This window comes from Callithrix jacchus, chromosome 6, assembly GCF_049354715.1.
Source record: "Callithrix jacchus isolate 240 chromosome 6, calJac240_pri, whole genome shotgun sequence".
Classification (NCBI taxonomy): Eukaryota; Metazoa; Chordata; class Mammalia; order Primates; family Cebidae; genus Callithrix; species Callithrix jacchus.
In genome coordinates this window covers 3,616,617-3,633,141 of record NC_133507.1, presented here as the reverse complement: position 1 = coordinate 3,633,141, position 16,525 = coordinate 3,616,617, and the positions used below count along the sequence as shown (strand labels likewise).

Sequence of the window (16,525 nt, the reverse complement as noted above, 5' to 3'; positions counted from 1 at the left end):
CTTTCTATAATCTACCATATAAGGAACAGTCTCCATAGCAGTCAGGACCGGTTGGCTTATGGTACAGTAACAAACAGCCCCCAAATCCAGTAGTTTGCCACAAATTTTTTTCCTATAAAAATCATATCCCTTAGCTCCCTCTTTCTGCAATACTGTTGGCCTCTTAGGTAGAAGAGCTATACATATTTCCCGTTATATTTCAGTGGCCGGAGCAAGTCTCATCACCAACTTTTAGGTCAGGAGGACAGGAACATTTAATCCTCTCCCAAAGAAGAGCGGAAAACATTTCTGAATGATAATGAGATTTACTATATCCTCCAAATTTCCATTTGCCAATTTGACTTTGTTAAACATTTTTCCAGAGAACATCTTTAGGGAAACTGAGGGCAGTAGAAACCAATGCTGACTCCAGGCAATGCCATGACTGTACAGGCAAACACTTGGAAGACAACGAGGGACCCTGAGGACGAGAACTCGAAACTGATTTCAAAAATACTTAGTCTCTAGAAGTTCGCCAAGATACTCATTGACACAGAATTCGGAATTAAGAAATTCTACCATTTTCTTTTGTATTTGTTTAGTAAATACATTCTATATGTTAAAAGTACAATCAGCAAAATGTTGAGGCATCCAGCATATGCCCCATACATCCTAGTCTCTGAGGTGCAGACAGTGAGTGGGGCAAACAATGAAGGTGAATAAAAGCACAGTCCGTCCTCCCAACAATGGATACTCCTGACCCATGTCAGACAGACTCATTCAGAACAATTTTTTAGCACAGTCCATCCTCCAAACTATTGATACTCCTGACCCATGTCAGACAGACTCATTCAGAACAATAAAAGCACAGTCCGTCCACCCAACTATGGATACTCCTGACCCATGTCAGAGAGACTCATTCAGAATAATAAAAGCACAGTCCGTCCTCCCAACAATGGATACTCCTGACCCATGTCAGACAGACTCATTCAGAACAATAAAAGCACAGTCCGTCCACCCAACTATGAATACTCCTGACCCATGTCAGACAGACTCATTCAGAATAATAAAAGCACAGTCCGTCCTCCCAACAATGGATACTCCTGACCCATGTCAGACAGACTCATTCAGAACAATTTTTTAGCACAGTCCATCCTCCAAACTATTGATACTCCTGACCCATGTCAGACAGACTCATTCAGAACAATAAAAGCACAGTCCGTCCACCCAACTATGGATACTCCTGACCCATGTCAGAGAGACTCATTCAGAATAATAAAAGCACAGTCCGTCCTCCCAACAATGGATACTCCTGACCCATGTCAGACAGACTCATTCAGAACAATTTTTTAGCACAGTCCATCCTCCAAACTATTGATACTCCTGACCCATGTCAGACAGACTCATTCAGAACAATAAAAGCACAGTCCGTCCACCCAACTATGGATACTCCTGACCCATGTCAGAGAGACTCATTCAGAACAATAAAAGCACAGTCCGTCCTCCCAACTATGGATACTCCTGACCCATGTCAGACAGACTCATTCAGAACAATAAAAGCACAGTCCGTCCTCCCAACTATGGATATTCCTGACCCATGTCAGAGAGACTCATTCAGAACAATAAAAGCACAGTCCGTCCTCCCAACAATGGATACTCCTGACCCATGTCAGACAGACTCATTCAGAACAATAAAAGCACAGTCCGTCCTCCCAACTATGGATATTCCTGACCCATGTCAGAGAGACTCATTCAGAACAATAAAAGCACAGTCCGTCCTCCCAACAATGGATACTCCTGACCCATGTCAGACAGACTCATTCAGAACAATAAAAGCACAGTCCGTCCTCCCAACAATGGATACTCCTGACCCATGTCAGACAGACTCATTCAGAATAATAAAAGCACAGTCTGTCCTCCCAACTATGGATACTCCTGACCCATGTCAGACAGACTCATTCAGAACAATAAAAGCACAGTCCGTCCTCCCAACTATGGATACTCCTGACCCATGTCAGAGAGACTCATTCAGAACAATAAAAGCACAGTCCGTCCTCCCAACTATGGATACTCCTGACCCATGTCAGACAGACTCATTCAGAACAATAAAAGCACAGTCCGTCCTCCCAACTATGGATATTCCTGACCCATGTCAGAGAGACTCATTCAGAACAATAAAAGCACAGTCCGTCCTCCCAACAATGGATACTCCTGACCCATGTCAGAGAGACTCATTCAGAACAATAAAAGCACAGTCCGTCCTCCCAACTATAGATACTCCTGACCCATGTCAGACAGACTCATTCAGAACAATAAAAGCACAGTCCGTCCTCCCAACTATGGATATTCCTGACCCATGTCAGACAGACTCATTCAGAACAATAAAAGCACAGTCCGTCCTCCCAACTATTGATACTCCTGACCCATGTCAGACAGACTCATTCAGAACAATAAAAGCACAGTCCGTCCTCCCAACTATGGATACTCCTGACCCATGTCAGACAGACTCATTCAGAACAATAAAAGCACAGTCCGTCCTCCCAACTATGGATATTCCTGACCCATGTCAGAGAGACTCATTCAGAACAATAAAAGCACAGTCCGTCCTCCCAACAATGGATACTCCTGACCCATGTCAGACAGACTCATTCAGAACAATAAAAGCACAGTCCGTCCTCCCAACTATGGATATTCCTGACCCATGTCAGAGAGACTCATTCAGAACAATAAAAGCACAGTCCGTCCTCCCAACAATGGATACTCCTGACCCATGTCAGACAGACTCATTCAGAACAATAAAAGCACAGTCCGTCCTCCCAACAATGGATACTCCTGACCCATGTCAGACAGACTCATTCAGAATAATAAAAGCACAGTCTGTCCTCCCAACTATGGATACTCCTGACCCATGTCAGACAGACTCATTCAGAACAATAAAAGCACAGTCCGTCCTCCCAACTATGGATACTCCTGACCCATGTCAGAGAGACTCATTCAGAACAATAAAAGCACAGTCCGTCCTCCCAACTATGGATACTCCTGACCCATGTCAGACAGACTCATTCAGAACAATAAAAGCACAGTCCGTCCTCCCAACTATGGATATTCCTGACCCATGTCAGAGAGACTCATTCAGAACAATAAAAGCACAGTCCGTCCTCCCAACAATGGATACTCCTGACCCATGTCAGAGAGACTCATTCAGAACAATAAAAGCACAGTCCGTCCTCCCAACTATAGATACTCCTGACCCATGTCAGACAGACTCATTCAGAACAATAAAAGCACAGTCCGTCCTCCCAACTATGGATATTCCTGACCCATGTCAGACAGACTCATTCAGAACAATAAAAGCACAGTCCGTCCTCCCAACTATTGATACTCCTGACCCATGTCAGACAGACTCATTCAGAACAATAAAAGCACAGTCCGTCCTCCCAACTATGGATACTCCTGACCCATGTCAGAGAGACTCATTCAGAACAATAAATGCACAGTCCGTCCTCCCAACAATGGATACTCCTGACCCATGTCAGAGAGACTCATTCAGAACAATAAAAGCACAGTCCGTCCTCCCAACTATTGATACTCCTGACCCATGTCAGACAGACTCATTCAGAACAATAAAAGCACAGTCCGTCCTCCCAACTATGGATACTCCTGACCCATGTCAGACAGACTCATTCAGAACAATAAAAGCACAGTCCGTCCTCCCAACAATGGATACTCCTGACCCATGTCAGAGAGACTCATTCAGAACAATAAAAGCACAGTCCGTCCTCCCAACTATGGATACTCCTGACCCATGTCAGACAGACTCATTCAGAACAATAAAAGCACAGTCCGTCCTCCCAACAATGGATACTCCTGACCCATGTCAGAGAGACTCATTCAGAACAATAAAAGCACAGTCCGTCCTCCCAACTATGGATACTCCTGACCCATGTCAGACAGACTCATTCAGAACAATAAAAGCACAGTCCGTCCTCCCAACAATGGATACTCCTGACCCATGTCAGAGAGACTCATTCAGAACAATAAAAGCACAGTCCGTCCTCCCAACAATGGATACTCCTGACCCATGTCAGACAGACTCATTCAGAACAATAAAAGCACAGTCCGTCCTCCCAACAATGGATACTCCTGACCCATGTCAGACAGACTCATTCAGAACAATAAAAGCACAGTCCGTCCTCCCAACTATGGATACTCCTGACCCATGTCAGAGAGACTCATTCAGAACAATAAAAGCACAGTCCGTCCTCCCAACTATGGATACTCCTGACCCATGTCAGAGAGACTCATTCAGAACAATAAAAGCACAGTCCGTCCTCCCAACAATGGATACTCCTGACCCATGTCAGAGAGACTCATTCAGAACAATAAAAGCACAGTCCGTCCTCCCTACTATGGATACTCCTGACCCATGTCAGAGAGACTCATTCAGAACAATAAATGCACAGTCCGTCCTCCCAACAATGGATACTCCTGACCCATGTCAGAGAGACTCATTCAGAACAATAAAAGCACAGTCCGTCCTCCCAACTATGGATACTCCTGACCCATGTCAGAGAGACTCATTCAGAACAATAAAAGCACAGTCCGTCCTCCCAACAATGGATACTCCTGACCCATGTCAGACAGACTCATTCAGAACAATAAAAGCACAGTCCGTCCTCCCAACTATGGATACTCCTGACCCATGTCAGACAGACTCATTCAGAACAATAAAAGCACAGTCCGTCCTCCCAACTATGGATACTCCTGACCCATGTCAGAGAGACTCATTCAGAACAATAAAAGCACAGTCCGTCCTCCCAACAATGGATATTCCTGACCCATGTCAGAGAGACTCATTCAGAATAATAAAAGCACAGTCCGTCCTCCCAACAATGGATACTCCTGACCCATGTCAGACAGACTCATTCAGAACAATAAAAGCACAGTCCGTCCTCCCAACTATAGATACTCCTGACCCATGTCAGACAGACTCATTCAGAACAATAAAAGCACAGTCCGTCCTCCCAACTATGGATACTCCTGACCCATGTCAGACAGACTCATTCAGAATAATAAAAGCACAGTCCGTCCTCCCAACAATGGATACTCCTGACCCATGTCAGACAGACTCAATCAGAACTGGCCTCCACAAAGCTGTGGCATGCACTATCCTGGAGGCGTAAGACATGCTTGGGCACATGACTTGGTGATTCAGAAGAGGTTTATGGTGCATGAAAGCTCTGGTGTCACCAGTGATGTACCTATGCACCTCTGGTGTATGAGACACTCATGGCTGAATAGGATTCCTTCAGGCAAAGAGGAAGGAGAGCTCTCAAGGTAACAGACCCAGCAAAGCTGCTCAAGATGCCACGAGACAACAGATGCTGGAGAGGATGTGGAGAAACAGGATCACTTTTACACTGTTGGTGGGAGTGTAAACTAGCTTAACCATTGTGGAAGACAGTGTGGCGCTTCCTCAAGGATCTAGATACAGAAATACCATTTGACCCAGCAATCCCATTACTGGGTATATAATCAAAGGATTATAAATCATTCTATTATAAAGACACATGTACACGTATGTTCATAGCAGCACTGTTTACAATAGCAAAGACCTGAAACCAACCCAAATGCCCATCAATGATAGACTGGACAAGGAAAACGTGGCACATATGCACCACGGAATACTATGCAGCCATAAAACAGGAAGAGTTTGTGTCCTTTGTAGGGACATGGGTGAATCTGGAAACCATTATTCTCAGCAAACTGACACAAGAACAGAAACCCAAACACTGCATGTTCTCACTCACAGGCAGGTGTTAAACAATGAGAACACATGGACACAGGGAGGGGGAACATCACACACAGGGGTATGTTGGGGGGCAGGGGGCCAGGGGAGGGACAGCGGGAGACGGGGAGGTTGGGAGGGATAATACTGGGAGAAATGGCTGATGCAGATGATGGGGGGATGGAGACAGCAAACCACCACGGCAGGTGTGTACCTATGCAACAATCTTGCAAGATCTGCACATGTGCCCCAGGACTTAAAGTACGATTTTTAAAAAAAGATGCCATGAGACAGAGACCTCAGAATGTCAGTCCACCTGAGAATCATCTGATGTAGTAGATCCAGTCTGCTAGGCAAAGGCTTTTCCCATCTGATGTGCATCTCAAACAGGACATGAAAGTGTTTTCGTGGCTCTGGTCGACAAGGTCCTCACACTGGCACGATGGAATGCCATGAAATATGCTGTAACCATGGGGAAAACTCCTGAGCGATCACAGCTAGAGGCTAAAAATTAAAGTTGGGAAGTAATGAGTCAGCTGCACTAAGACAACCCCTTCTAAACGAAACCAAAGCTCGAATTTACAACTGAAATGCACTGAAGCCCTCACGTCTGTGTGCCAATGCAGATGTGCTCAGGTCCCCAGGCAGATGCTGAGCCAACAGATAGAGGCACAGTCCCTGAGCACACGTGCACTGTTCCAATGCAGGGCTTTCTTGGCAAGACCCCAGCCCTTTCTGCCCAGATGCAGTTACCATGATGCCAGAAACGGGGCTCTGGATCTCTAATCCAGCCTGAATTTATAGCATTCTCTACACATTCATATTTTTGAAGAATTCATTAAAATGTGGACACAGAGGGTCACGCCAGCTTTGCAGAGTGCTAAGAGCCACTCAGACGCATCTGTGAACCGACAGAAGCTGATATTTTAGCAGCTGCCGCAGAGCTCGCTCAGGCACAGGCTCCTCTTCCCGTCAAGGCACCCATGGTGGGGTCCTCCTGCTGCAGCCTGGGAAGCTTTGTGAGCTCTCACCCAGCTGTTCTGGACCCTTATCCTGCTGTACGATTCATTTATTATCTGGCTTTCACTCTGCAATGCAGCCTAAAATTAAAAACGGTGTTCCTAATTCTTACTCCCCTTTCTAGTCTCCTTATTATACGTTGAAAAACTCCATTAAGGAAAGGAAATACATGAAATAGGAAAGACAGAGAAGAAACACGAGATGCGGTTTTCAAAAGTTTGTTTCAGATATTGTCTTACCAGGCAATGAGTTCTCTCTGATCCTCTGCAGAGAACCCAGCGTTGAACCACATCACAGTGCAGCAAAGAACAGGGATGTTGGTTTGAACAATCCCGCCTCGACATTTACTTGGGATATTCCGTTTTGAGAAAGTTACTATCCTCTCTTTCCTTGTGTGTAAAATCAAGGCACAAATACCATAAGTGGCAAAAAATTAAATTATGCTTCATAAAAATTAAAAAGTTATGCTCCAAAGCGTACCATCAAGACCACCTACGGAATGGGAGACAATATTTGTGAATCATATATTGATAAGGAGCTATGTCCAAGACATAAAGAATGTGGCTGGGTGTGACGGCTCATGCCTGCAATCTCAGCACTTTGGGAGGCTGGGGCGTGAGGACTGCTTGAGCCTTGGTGTTCAAGACCAGCCTGGGCAACGTTGGGAGACTCCATCTTTACAAAAAAATACAAAAAATAGCTATATTTTTGTATTTATATATTTGCATATAAATACAAAAATCAGCCTATAGTCCCAGGTACTTAGGAGGCTGAGGTGAGACAATCGCTTGAGTCCAGGGGGTTGAGGCTGCAGTGAACCGAGGTAAGACCCCGTCTCAAAGAAAAGAATGCTTACAAAACAGACAAATAACTGAATTCGTTTAACTGGGAAGAGGCTTTGAAGAGATGCTTTTCCAAAGATAGATAAACACTCCAAAAGCATATGAAAAGATGCTCAACATCATTAGTCATTAGGGAAATGCACGTCAAAACAACAGGGAGATACCACACCCTACCCTCTAGGATGGCTACAGTCAAAAAGACGAAAATAACTAGTGTTGGTGAGAATACCTCCTATACTTCTGGTAGGAATACTATCAAGCCACCACTTTAGAAAGTAGTCTGACAGTTTCTCAAGAGGATGTCGCAGCCCTACATAACCCAGTTATTCCACTCCTAATGGTATGAGTTAATTTCCTAAAAGAAATGAAAACATACATCTACACTAAAAGTTACATCTGAATATTCATAGCTAATACCTCAAGCCAAACGCTTATCAGCTGATGAATGGGGAAACAAAATGCAGCATATTTATTCCGCAATAAAAACGAAGGAAGTACTGATTCATGCCACGACATGGATGAACCTTGAAAACATGAGGCTAAGTGAAAGAGCAGTCACAAAAGACCACACGAATGAGTCCACTGATAAGAAATGCACTGAAGAGACAAGTCCATAGAAATGGAAAGTAGGTGACTGGCTGTCTAGGGTTGGGAGAAATGGGAAGAGACTGCTAGTGGATACAGGTCTTCTTTCTGGGGTGATAAAAAATTTATAAAATCAATTTGGTCATGGTTGCACAACTCAGCAAATCAACTGAACACCACTGAATGTATCCTTTAAATGGGTGAATTGTATGGTATGTGAATTGCATCTCAATAGATCCACTGTAAGGAAAAACTGTTTACTACATGTATTTTTACTGGCAATTAAATTCACATCAACTATAAAACACACTAACGGACCCAAAGTACACACTCAAGAAATACAAGTTCCTTCTTTCTTTTCTTTTTCCCCTGCTTTTCTGTAACCAGGGCTTTCTCCATTGAGCGCGGTTTTAAAATTCTGCTGGAGGTCTTAAAGGCAATTTGAAAAGATGAAGGTAGTTAAGAACTCTTTTTGCAAAAAAGATTTAAGGCAATGAATTTCTGAAGCAATCTGTCTTCTGTAGTGAGACAGGTTTCATATGTCAGGAGCCCTTACAAAAACTGATGTCACAGCAAAGAGAGAATACAGTTAAGCTCTGCTTTGGCCCTGGGAGTGAGCATGCTCTGGTCCAGCATTTTGGACTGAGAGATTAGAGACTGGACCCAGCCAGGAAGCACAGGTGAATTGCCTCTAAGAATCCTTGTAACCAAGGTCAATGGGGAGAAAAGAAATAGAAATTTGTCTCTGGAATTTAAGGTCAAATTAAACTATAAATAAAAGACAGGTGGAAATTCTTCCTTTTAATGTTTCACGTATCTTTTTTTTGAGACAGAGTCTCCCTCTGTCGCCAGGCACCAGGCTGGAGTACAGTGGCACGATCTTGGCTCACTGCAACCTCCGCCTCCCAGATTCAAACAATACTCCTGCCTCAGCCTCCCGGGTAGCTGGGACTACAGGTGCATGCCACCACGCCCAGCTAATTTTTTGTGTTTTTAGTAGAGCCGGGGTTTCACCACGTTGGCCAGGATGGTCTCGATCTCTTAACCTTGTGATCCACCTGCCTCAGCCTCCCAAAGTGCTGAAATTACAGGCATGAGCCACCGTGCCTGGCCTCATACATCTTTTCTATACCTCTAGTAGATGGTATTTATAGACTGAATGGGCAATAACTGGATCCCAGGCTTTAGTTAAGCAGACTAAAGCTTGGAGTTCACAACTGGACTCTTATAGATAAACCTGAATACATATATTAACAGTGGACAGATGGACTTTTAAAACAATTTATAAGTTGTCATGATCATTCATAAGAAAATAAAGCAATATTTTGAAAATTAATTTTTGCAAAAAGAGAATACACGTCTTAGCTGAAATGTCTCATCATTATTCATTTTGCATCCTTCTCTTTTTCTTCTGATCTTAGCCAAAGTATTTTGAAATAAAGTCAGAATATATCACTGCCCAAATGTACCACAGAGAGAAGGAAGAGAAAGATAAACATCACACAATTAAAGAACCATATCAAACCATCTGTTCTCCACATACCTTGCAAAAACCTCAATCTTTCCATTCAAAGATGACTTTTGGTTAGGAGTACATTTTGGTTTGGCAAAAACTGTACATCCCAAATCTTGCTGGTGAGCAGGACACATTTTCAAGACCAATACAAAAGCTGAATTTCAATCTGTTGATCTGTATGTTCACAGGGATATTTGAGGAATTATTCAATTTTTGGCTGAATTTGTTTGTTGAAATAAATTTAATTCAGTATTTCTTTTAACCTGGTCCCTTATCTGTCTGTTAGGGAAGGGCTTCACTCACGTTTTCACAGCTTGTAACTGCTGCAGCCAAAGGCTGGAACACCCTGAGTGAGCTTCGCAGTGCTTTAACAACAGAGTAGTCTAGATAAATGTTGCCTCTTTATGACATTACCGGAAAAATACAGAATTGAATGGCTTATGTTTCCTGAATTTTCTTTTTCACTCTCATGTGTTAGTAGCCCAAACTAAATAAGAATTACATATTGAAACAACTGGAGACTTTTCTGAAAGGAATGAAGAGGGGTGAAAAATAAACCATGGTGTTCAGGTATTGTAGAAAATCAAAATGACTGGAAAAAGTGTACAGAATTTACATAAATCTGCTTGGAGATTTATTTAAATCTGGATAGATCAAAATGGAGAGAGAACAAGCCAGTAAAACTCTGTGTCAATATGTGGGAGAGAACGAAAACAGAAGGGAGCCCATGTTTCTGATACCTGCAGTTTTCATAAGAGAAAGAAGAGAAGTGAATTCGACACCCAAGACTCACAGGACTAGGGGGCCAGACGCTGGACACAGAGGCCATGAAGAAGGGGCTGCATTAAATCTCCCACAGCTTCAACTGGTTATACCTACACAAAGAGTTTTGCTCAAGATGTAAAGATAAACCAGACAGACTCACGCGTGCTCAAAGACTGAGCCTCAACTCAGAATTACTCATATCCCAGAAAGTAGATGAAGCTTATCCTAGATTGCTAATGCCTCCAGCTGTCTACTAGAAGCGTAGATCCTCTCTACAAGATACACCAAAAGAGCAGTTCCAGCATAAAACACAAGAAAATGAAATGCAACATACAGAAAGAAACGTGCAAGTTAGGCAGGATATAATGCTGGATATGTGTATCATCGGTATTCTAGAAGAAGAGAGAATGGGGCAGAAGCAGCCCTTGAAGAGATGATAGCCAGTGATGCTCCAAACCCACAGACAGACAGACATCAAACCAGAGACTCCATAAACTCCAAGAGGGGTCGGGCTTGGTGGCTCACAGCTGTAATCCCAGCACTTTGGGAAGCTGAGATGGGCAGATCACTTGAGGTCAGGAGTTCAAGATCAGCCTGACCAACATAGTGAAACCCCATTTCTACTAAAAATACAAAATGTAGTCAGGTGTGGTGGCACGCACTTACAATTCCAGCTACTAGGGAGGCTGAGGCAGGAGAATCCCTTGAACCCAGGAGGCAGAGGTTGCAAGAGTGGAGATTGAAGCCACTGCACTCCAACCTGGGTGATGGAGTGAGACTTTATCTCAAAAAAAACAAAACAAACACAAAACTCCAAGAAGAATCATCACAGAGGGAGCTGCAACTTGACACATCATAATAATGCCCATGAAAACCAAGGACAAAGAGAAAAATCACAAAGTCATCTGCAGGGGGTAGAGAAACAGATTATAGTCATGCCTCTCATAACGATGTATGGGTCAACGGATGAGGTCCCAGAAGATGATAGGGGAGCTAAAAAATCCTTCCACCTAGTGACATCACAGTCTGGTCCCAGTGAACTTCTAGAGTGTTTGCTCTTTCCTGGCTCCCCCTGCTTTTTTGGAGGAGACAGCGTCTTGCAGGCTGGAGTGCAGTGGGACAATCACCGCTCACTGCAGCCCCAAAGTCCTGGGTGCAAGCGATCCTCACACTTCAGCCTCTGAATAGCTGGAACCACAGATGCTGCCTCCATGGCCTCACTCAGTTTTTTTAATTTTTTATAGAGAGGAGGTCTCACTGTGTTTCACAGGCTGGTCAGGAACTCCTGGCCTCAAGTGGCCCTCCTGCCTCAGTGTCCCAAAGCACTAGGATTCTAGGTGTGAGCCATTGTGCCTGGCCTCTAATCCCCCTTTTATGGGAATACTCTCTCAGGCTAGAAAATCCTGTTTACTAGTCACATTCTTATTAATTCAAAATGCTTGCAGAAAGAAAAATAAATTAGGATAATACTTAATATTAAGGTATTTTTAGAATACTGCAACTTACACCATTTCTTCATGCATAGGTGAATTAGAACAATTTTAAAGGGCAAGCTGTTGAAAGTCGGGAGGTTTTGTAGCTGACTGATGCGGAGCTCCTGTGCTGCACCCGGTAAATGCAGGACTCGGTACATGCTGTAAGGAAGACGTGATACGGCATTCTGATGGTCCCGCGGGTCTATGAATAGTTACGTATTCTGCCACATACCTGTAGTGTCTATTTTCTCCAGACATGCTTAGGATATGTTCTAACATATACAGACTGAAAAGGAAGACGGAGACTGCACCTGGAGAATGGTGGTTCTGAGTGCGTTCACGTCAGTGGATTCAGGAAGTCATTCTAAGTGGCTGTGGTCCCTGCTTGGAGGCAGCGTACCCTCTACAAACACCTCACCCGGCTTTCTAACAAGGCCTCATGAAAATGCGGTCAGAACTCCTCATGGCAGCACCCTCATGGCCATCTCTGCAACTTTCTAGGCAAGGCTGCATGGCAGGATCATCCACGGTGAGTACACTGACCTCTGCTCTGAGCAGACTTTTAGCTCATACCGCTCAGCACGGCACACTTGGCGTCTCAGTTTTAGAAGACATCATTTTTTCCAGTGCCTCACAAGGCATTGAACGTTCTTGGTTGTGGACACTGTTCCTTAAGGATAAGCCCACGTTCCTGCTGGCTCTCGCTCCTCCCTGAAGTGAACATCTCAGTGTGTCTTCCCTGGAGAATGCAGGGACATCAGCGAGGCCTCTTGAGGCAGAGGATAAAGTGGCACTGCATTAAAGAGAGGACCTGACTGGTGTCTTAAAAATTCAGGGTTTTAAACCTACCTATCATGCACTTTGGCTCCTAGGGATGGAGAGGAGGGAATGTTGGTGGTGACCCTAATGGATCAATCACTTACTCAGTGACAACTGCCACACGCCCAGGACATGTTGGGCATTACTCAAGGTGGGGGTGGGGAGGGGATGAACCACGCATGACTAATGCAGGTCCCTCCTCAGGGGGGTGTGCCCTTGCAGAAGCAGGTGCTGTGAGCTACGAGCAGAGCTGGGAGGTGGCCAGTACTGCCCCGTGGAGATGCATGCCTGCCACGCAACCCAGCCCGGGGTCTGTGTGGAGCCGAGAAGCTCGAAAAGGCTTCCCAGCATAGGTGGCATCAGGTCAGGAGTGTTCGACTCACCCACTGGCTTCACGGTTGTCATCATAGGACTGGGGCCAATTTCACACACTCGTTGTTCAAGCTACATGGACGGCTCTGCCTTCACTTAGCATTTTCGACCCAGAGCTGTGGTCTCTGTAATGCTTTACATTTTACAAAGCACTTTCATTGATTACATCGGTTACAATGCACAGCATTCAGTAAGCACAGAGCTACTGAGTCAGCACTGCACACTGCAAAATATACATTCAGGAACTTAGCAAAACCTGCGCAAGAACAGACTAAGGAGCAGAAGGTGCCGTCTCAGTCTTTGTGCCGTTGATACAAAGAGGACAAAGAAACCCAGACTAAGGCCACCTTCATCCGGTGACATCAGACGATGACCACGTGCAATGAGGCAAGGCTGACTGGAGGTGGCGCACGTTCCTGGACCACCAAGGCTGGCTGCTAACCCCAGTGGGGGGAAGGCAGCTCACTCCTGGGAGGACAGCACCCGCCTCCACCGCTCACCCTCCTTCCTTCCTCGTCCTTCCTGCCTCCAAGGTCATCAGTGACCTGTTGCCTGCCCAAGGATGGGAGATCCTTACGTTAGCAAACACTGATCGGTGAAACTGAAATTCATCCTCAGTCTTTTCAACATCCAGCCCCAGAGAGCATCTCCTCCTGAGGTGATCCCTCCTCCCCATCAAGCCTATCACTCTCCTGCAGATACAGAGAGCAGGGGTGTGTGACGGGTGACCGATGACAGTACTCCTTCGACGATCCTGTGCCGTGAGTCTGTTGTAGCATATTTCACTGCTCCAGTCACACCCATGGAGCCGCTGCCCCGAAGGGACTGTAGGTGGACGCAGGGCTCACCTGTGGCAAAGACAACATTCCTCGAGACCAGACGGTGCTCCACGATGGAGAACTGCGGGAGCTCAATCCTTTCCACTCCGGTGACAGCCTTGTCCCCGCCTCGCCAGTAAAATTCAATGTCATCCGTGGTGTAGCCATCTGCCAAGAGAGAAGCAGGGGGATGGAAACATCACCACTTCGTTTAGGTGCGCGGCTAAACAAACTATCATTAACATGGAGGTCGTGGATAGAGTAGATTAGATTTGCTTAATGTGCTTGTCTAGGGGAAGTGTCGTCAAAAAACTGGACTGTTGTGGCTGCCATTTTGTTTGTACCAGACTGGTACTGAAAGTTGAGGAGCTGGGGAGATCGGGTGCTCTGACCAGAGTTCTATTTGCGAAATATAACTTCGGAGCTGACCCAGACACCACAGAGAGATGAATTTAAAATACATCTCAACTGACATGAATAAGACAGTTTTAAGAGAAAGTGAGAACTCACGTATGAAGGATTTGGGAAAGGCAAACTCCTTTCAAGAGCTTTTGTGAGTGTTCAAAGCTCAAAGACTGAGCGTGAATTTCACCAATCAGTGGCTGATTACATGATCAGAGCAAACGGAATGTTCTCCGGGGCACATGTGGACAGTTTCATCGGCTAGTCCTGGCCACAAGGTTTGCCAGCCTTAGAAACGCCTGTTTTGGGACACTCCTGACCCCAGAGATGTGCACAGGTGGTCTCATCAGAAAGAACAGTGGTGCTAGCTGGATCATGGCTCCAAACGGAGCTTTAGCACAGTGCTCGCGTTCACATGCGGGTTAATCACGGCTTCTTGAGAACGCGTAAATGGGACAATACGGTCCACTGTCACTCGTAACACACAGAAGTCTCCTAAAACATTAGGTCAACTTTGTCAATAAGATCAATTAAAACAGAGATTGGGAGAACAATATCATCTTAATATAAAAGACTTTTTAATTTGAACATAAAATACAAGAAAAAGACATTCACTCAATATTTAATGTTAGTCAAACAAATGGACCAAAGCTGTCGGGTGGGGAAGAGGTGCTCCTGACAGCGAGTGCCATCTCCCTGGTCCCACTCACTGTCCGCTCTTCAATAAAACATACATCTTTCCACATGGTAAGTGGCATACTCTGCTTAAAACCTGCAAATGCTTCCCAACGAAATTATTAATAGCAAAACAAGTCCAAACTCCTATGAGAACCCCAAGAACCTACAGCCTGGCCCCTGTGGGCCTTCAGCCCCTATTCCTCAGTCACCCAGCCAGGCCTCCCTGGTCTCTTATTGCAGCTCAGACCAGCATGCTGTGCTCAGGGCTTCTGGGTCCTGTCCAGGGACACACATCCCCATCTTCACATAGGTCATTCTTTCCCACAGCTCCATCTTGGCTGAAATAAAACCTTCTTGCAGAAGACTTCCCTGGCATTCCATCTCACAGGCAACCTCGCCGTCACTTACAATGCTTTCATCGGACGTTACTTCCCTCAGAGCTCTTACCACTATTTGATTTTGTTCGAATGGTTTCCTGTCTTTTTTAGACTGCAAGCTCCACGAAGGCAGGTGTTTTGTCTGTCATCTGTAAATATCCCTGTGCTTACAACTGTGCCTACACAGAGTTGATGTCTAGCAAGTATTTGCTGGATAAATTTGTGGGGTGATGATTTTGCCCTTAAGTGTGGAATTAAAGACACCATCTTTTGTCTATTCCCAACACACAGACCTGTGTAGTCAGATCACAAGAAAATCAGGAGAGTCCCTCTTTCCACTCAAATACTTAAACCGTGAATTCTCCACAGAGAAGGGACCTCACACATGGAGGGAACCTCTTCTATAGCAGACCTTCCTGCTCATCATACGCCACCGCCCACACAGAGTGGCAGAGTCCTCTCTCTCAGTTGTCACATACTGTGCCCTGACAGCAGAAGTAGGAGCTGCTGCCTTATTTAGATTCCAAATTGGCCTTCCTGAAACTTCCACTGACTCATTGGAGTTGTGCCCTCTGGCCACACTGAAGCCAGTTAACTTCTTAAGATCATCCTTCAAATACTGGGAAATCATCTTTCTCTTGAGCCTTCTGCCCTCTAAGGTAAATGACCCCAGAGAATTCAACTAGGCATCACTTGACATGGCTTTATGTCTTTCATCTTCTGTAAATGACAGTGATGTAGGGTGGAAGTGAGGGGCACCGTGGGGCCAGCCCCACCCAGGATCTACCCTAGCCCACCGCCAGTGCAGTTTCTCAGTACGTTTATTCACAAAGACATTTGCTTCTCACCACAATCTTATCAAGTGGTACTGCAAAGTCAAAGTCACTCATCCCTCCAAAATTCAATATAAATATGGACAAGACTAAATCCAATTGAGACCAGCTATAACCCAGTTCATAATAGGCCAAGATAAGCAACAACAAAAACAATATCCAAGAGAAGCCAGGAGGTGTAGTTCAGGTGGTTAGATGTTACGGACGCAGCTCTCATCTCTCACACAGGAGGGCTCAATGCTGAATTATCAATAAA

The 16,525-nt window shown here is 45.1% G+C and overlaps 1 protein-coding gene across 4 annotated transcripts in view; it reads right to left on the bottom strand.

Annotated features, from left to right (window-relative positions):
• Nucleotides 1-16,525, bottom strand: part of GABRB3 (gamma-aminobutyric acid type A receptor subunit beta3) — a 212,770-nt gene that overhangs the window by 27,268 nt on the left and 168,977 nt on the right. For all 4 annotated transcript variants that reach the window (XM_035303550.3, XM_035303549.3, XM_054257168.2 and 1 more), the window contains one exon: nucleotides 14,010-14,147. In XM_035303550.3, coding sequence (XP_035159441.3) covers nucleotides 14,010-14,147 — 138 coding nt within the window. The remainder of the gene's footprint in view (nucleotides 1-14,009; nucleotides 14,148-16,525) is intronic.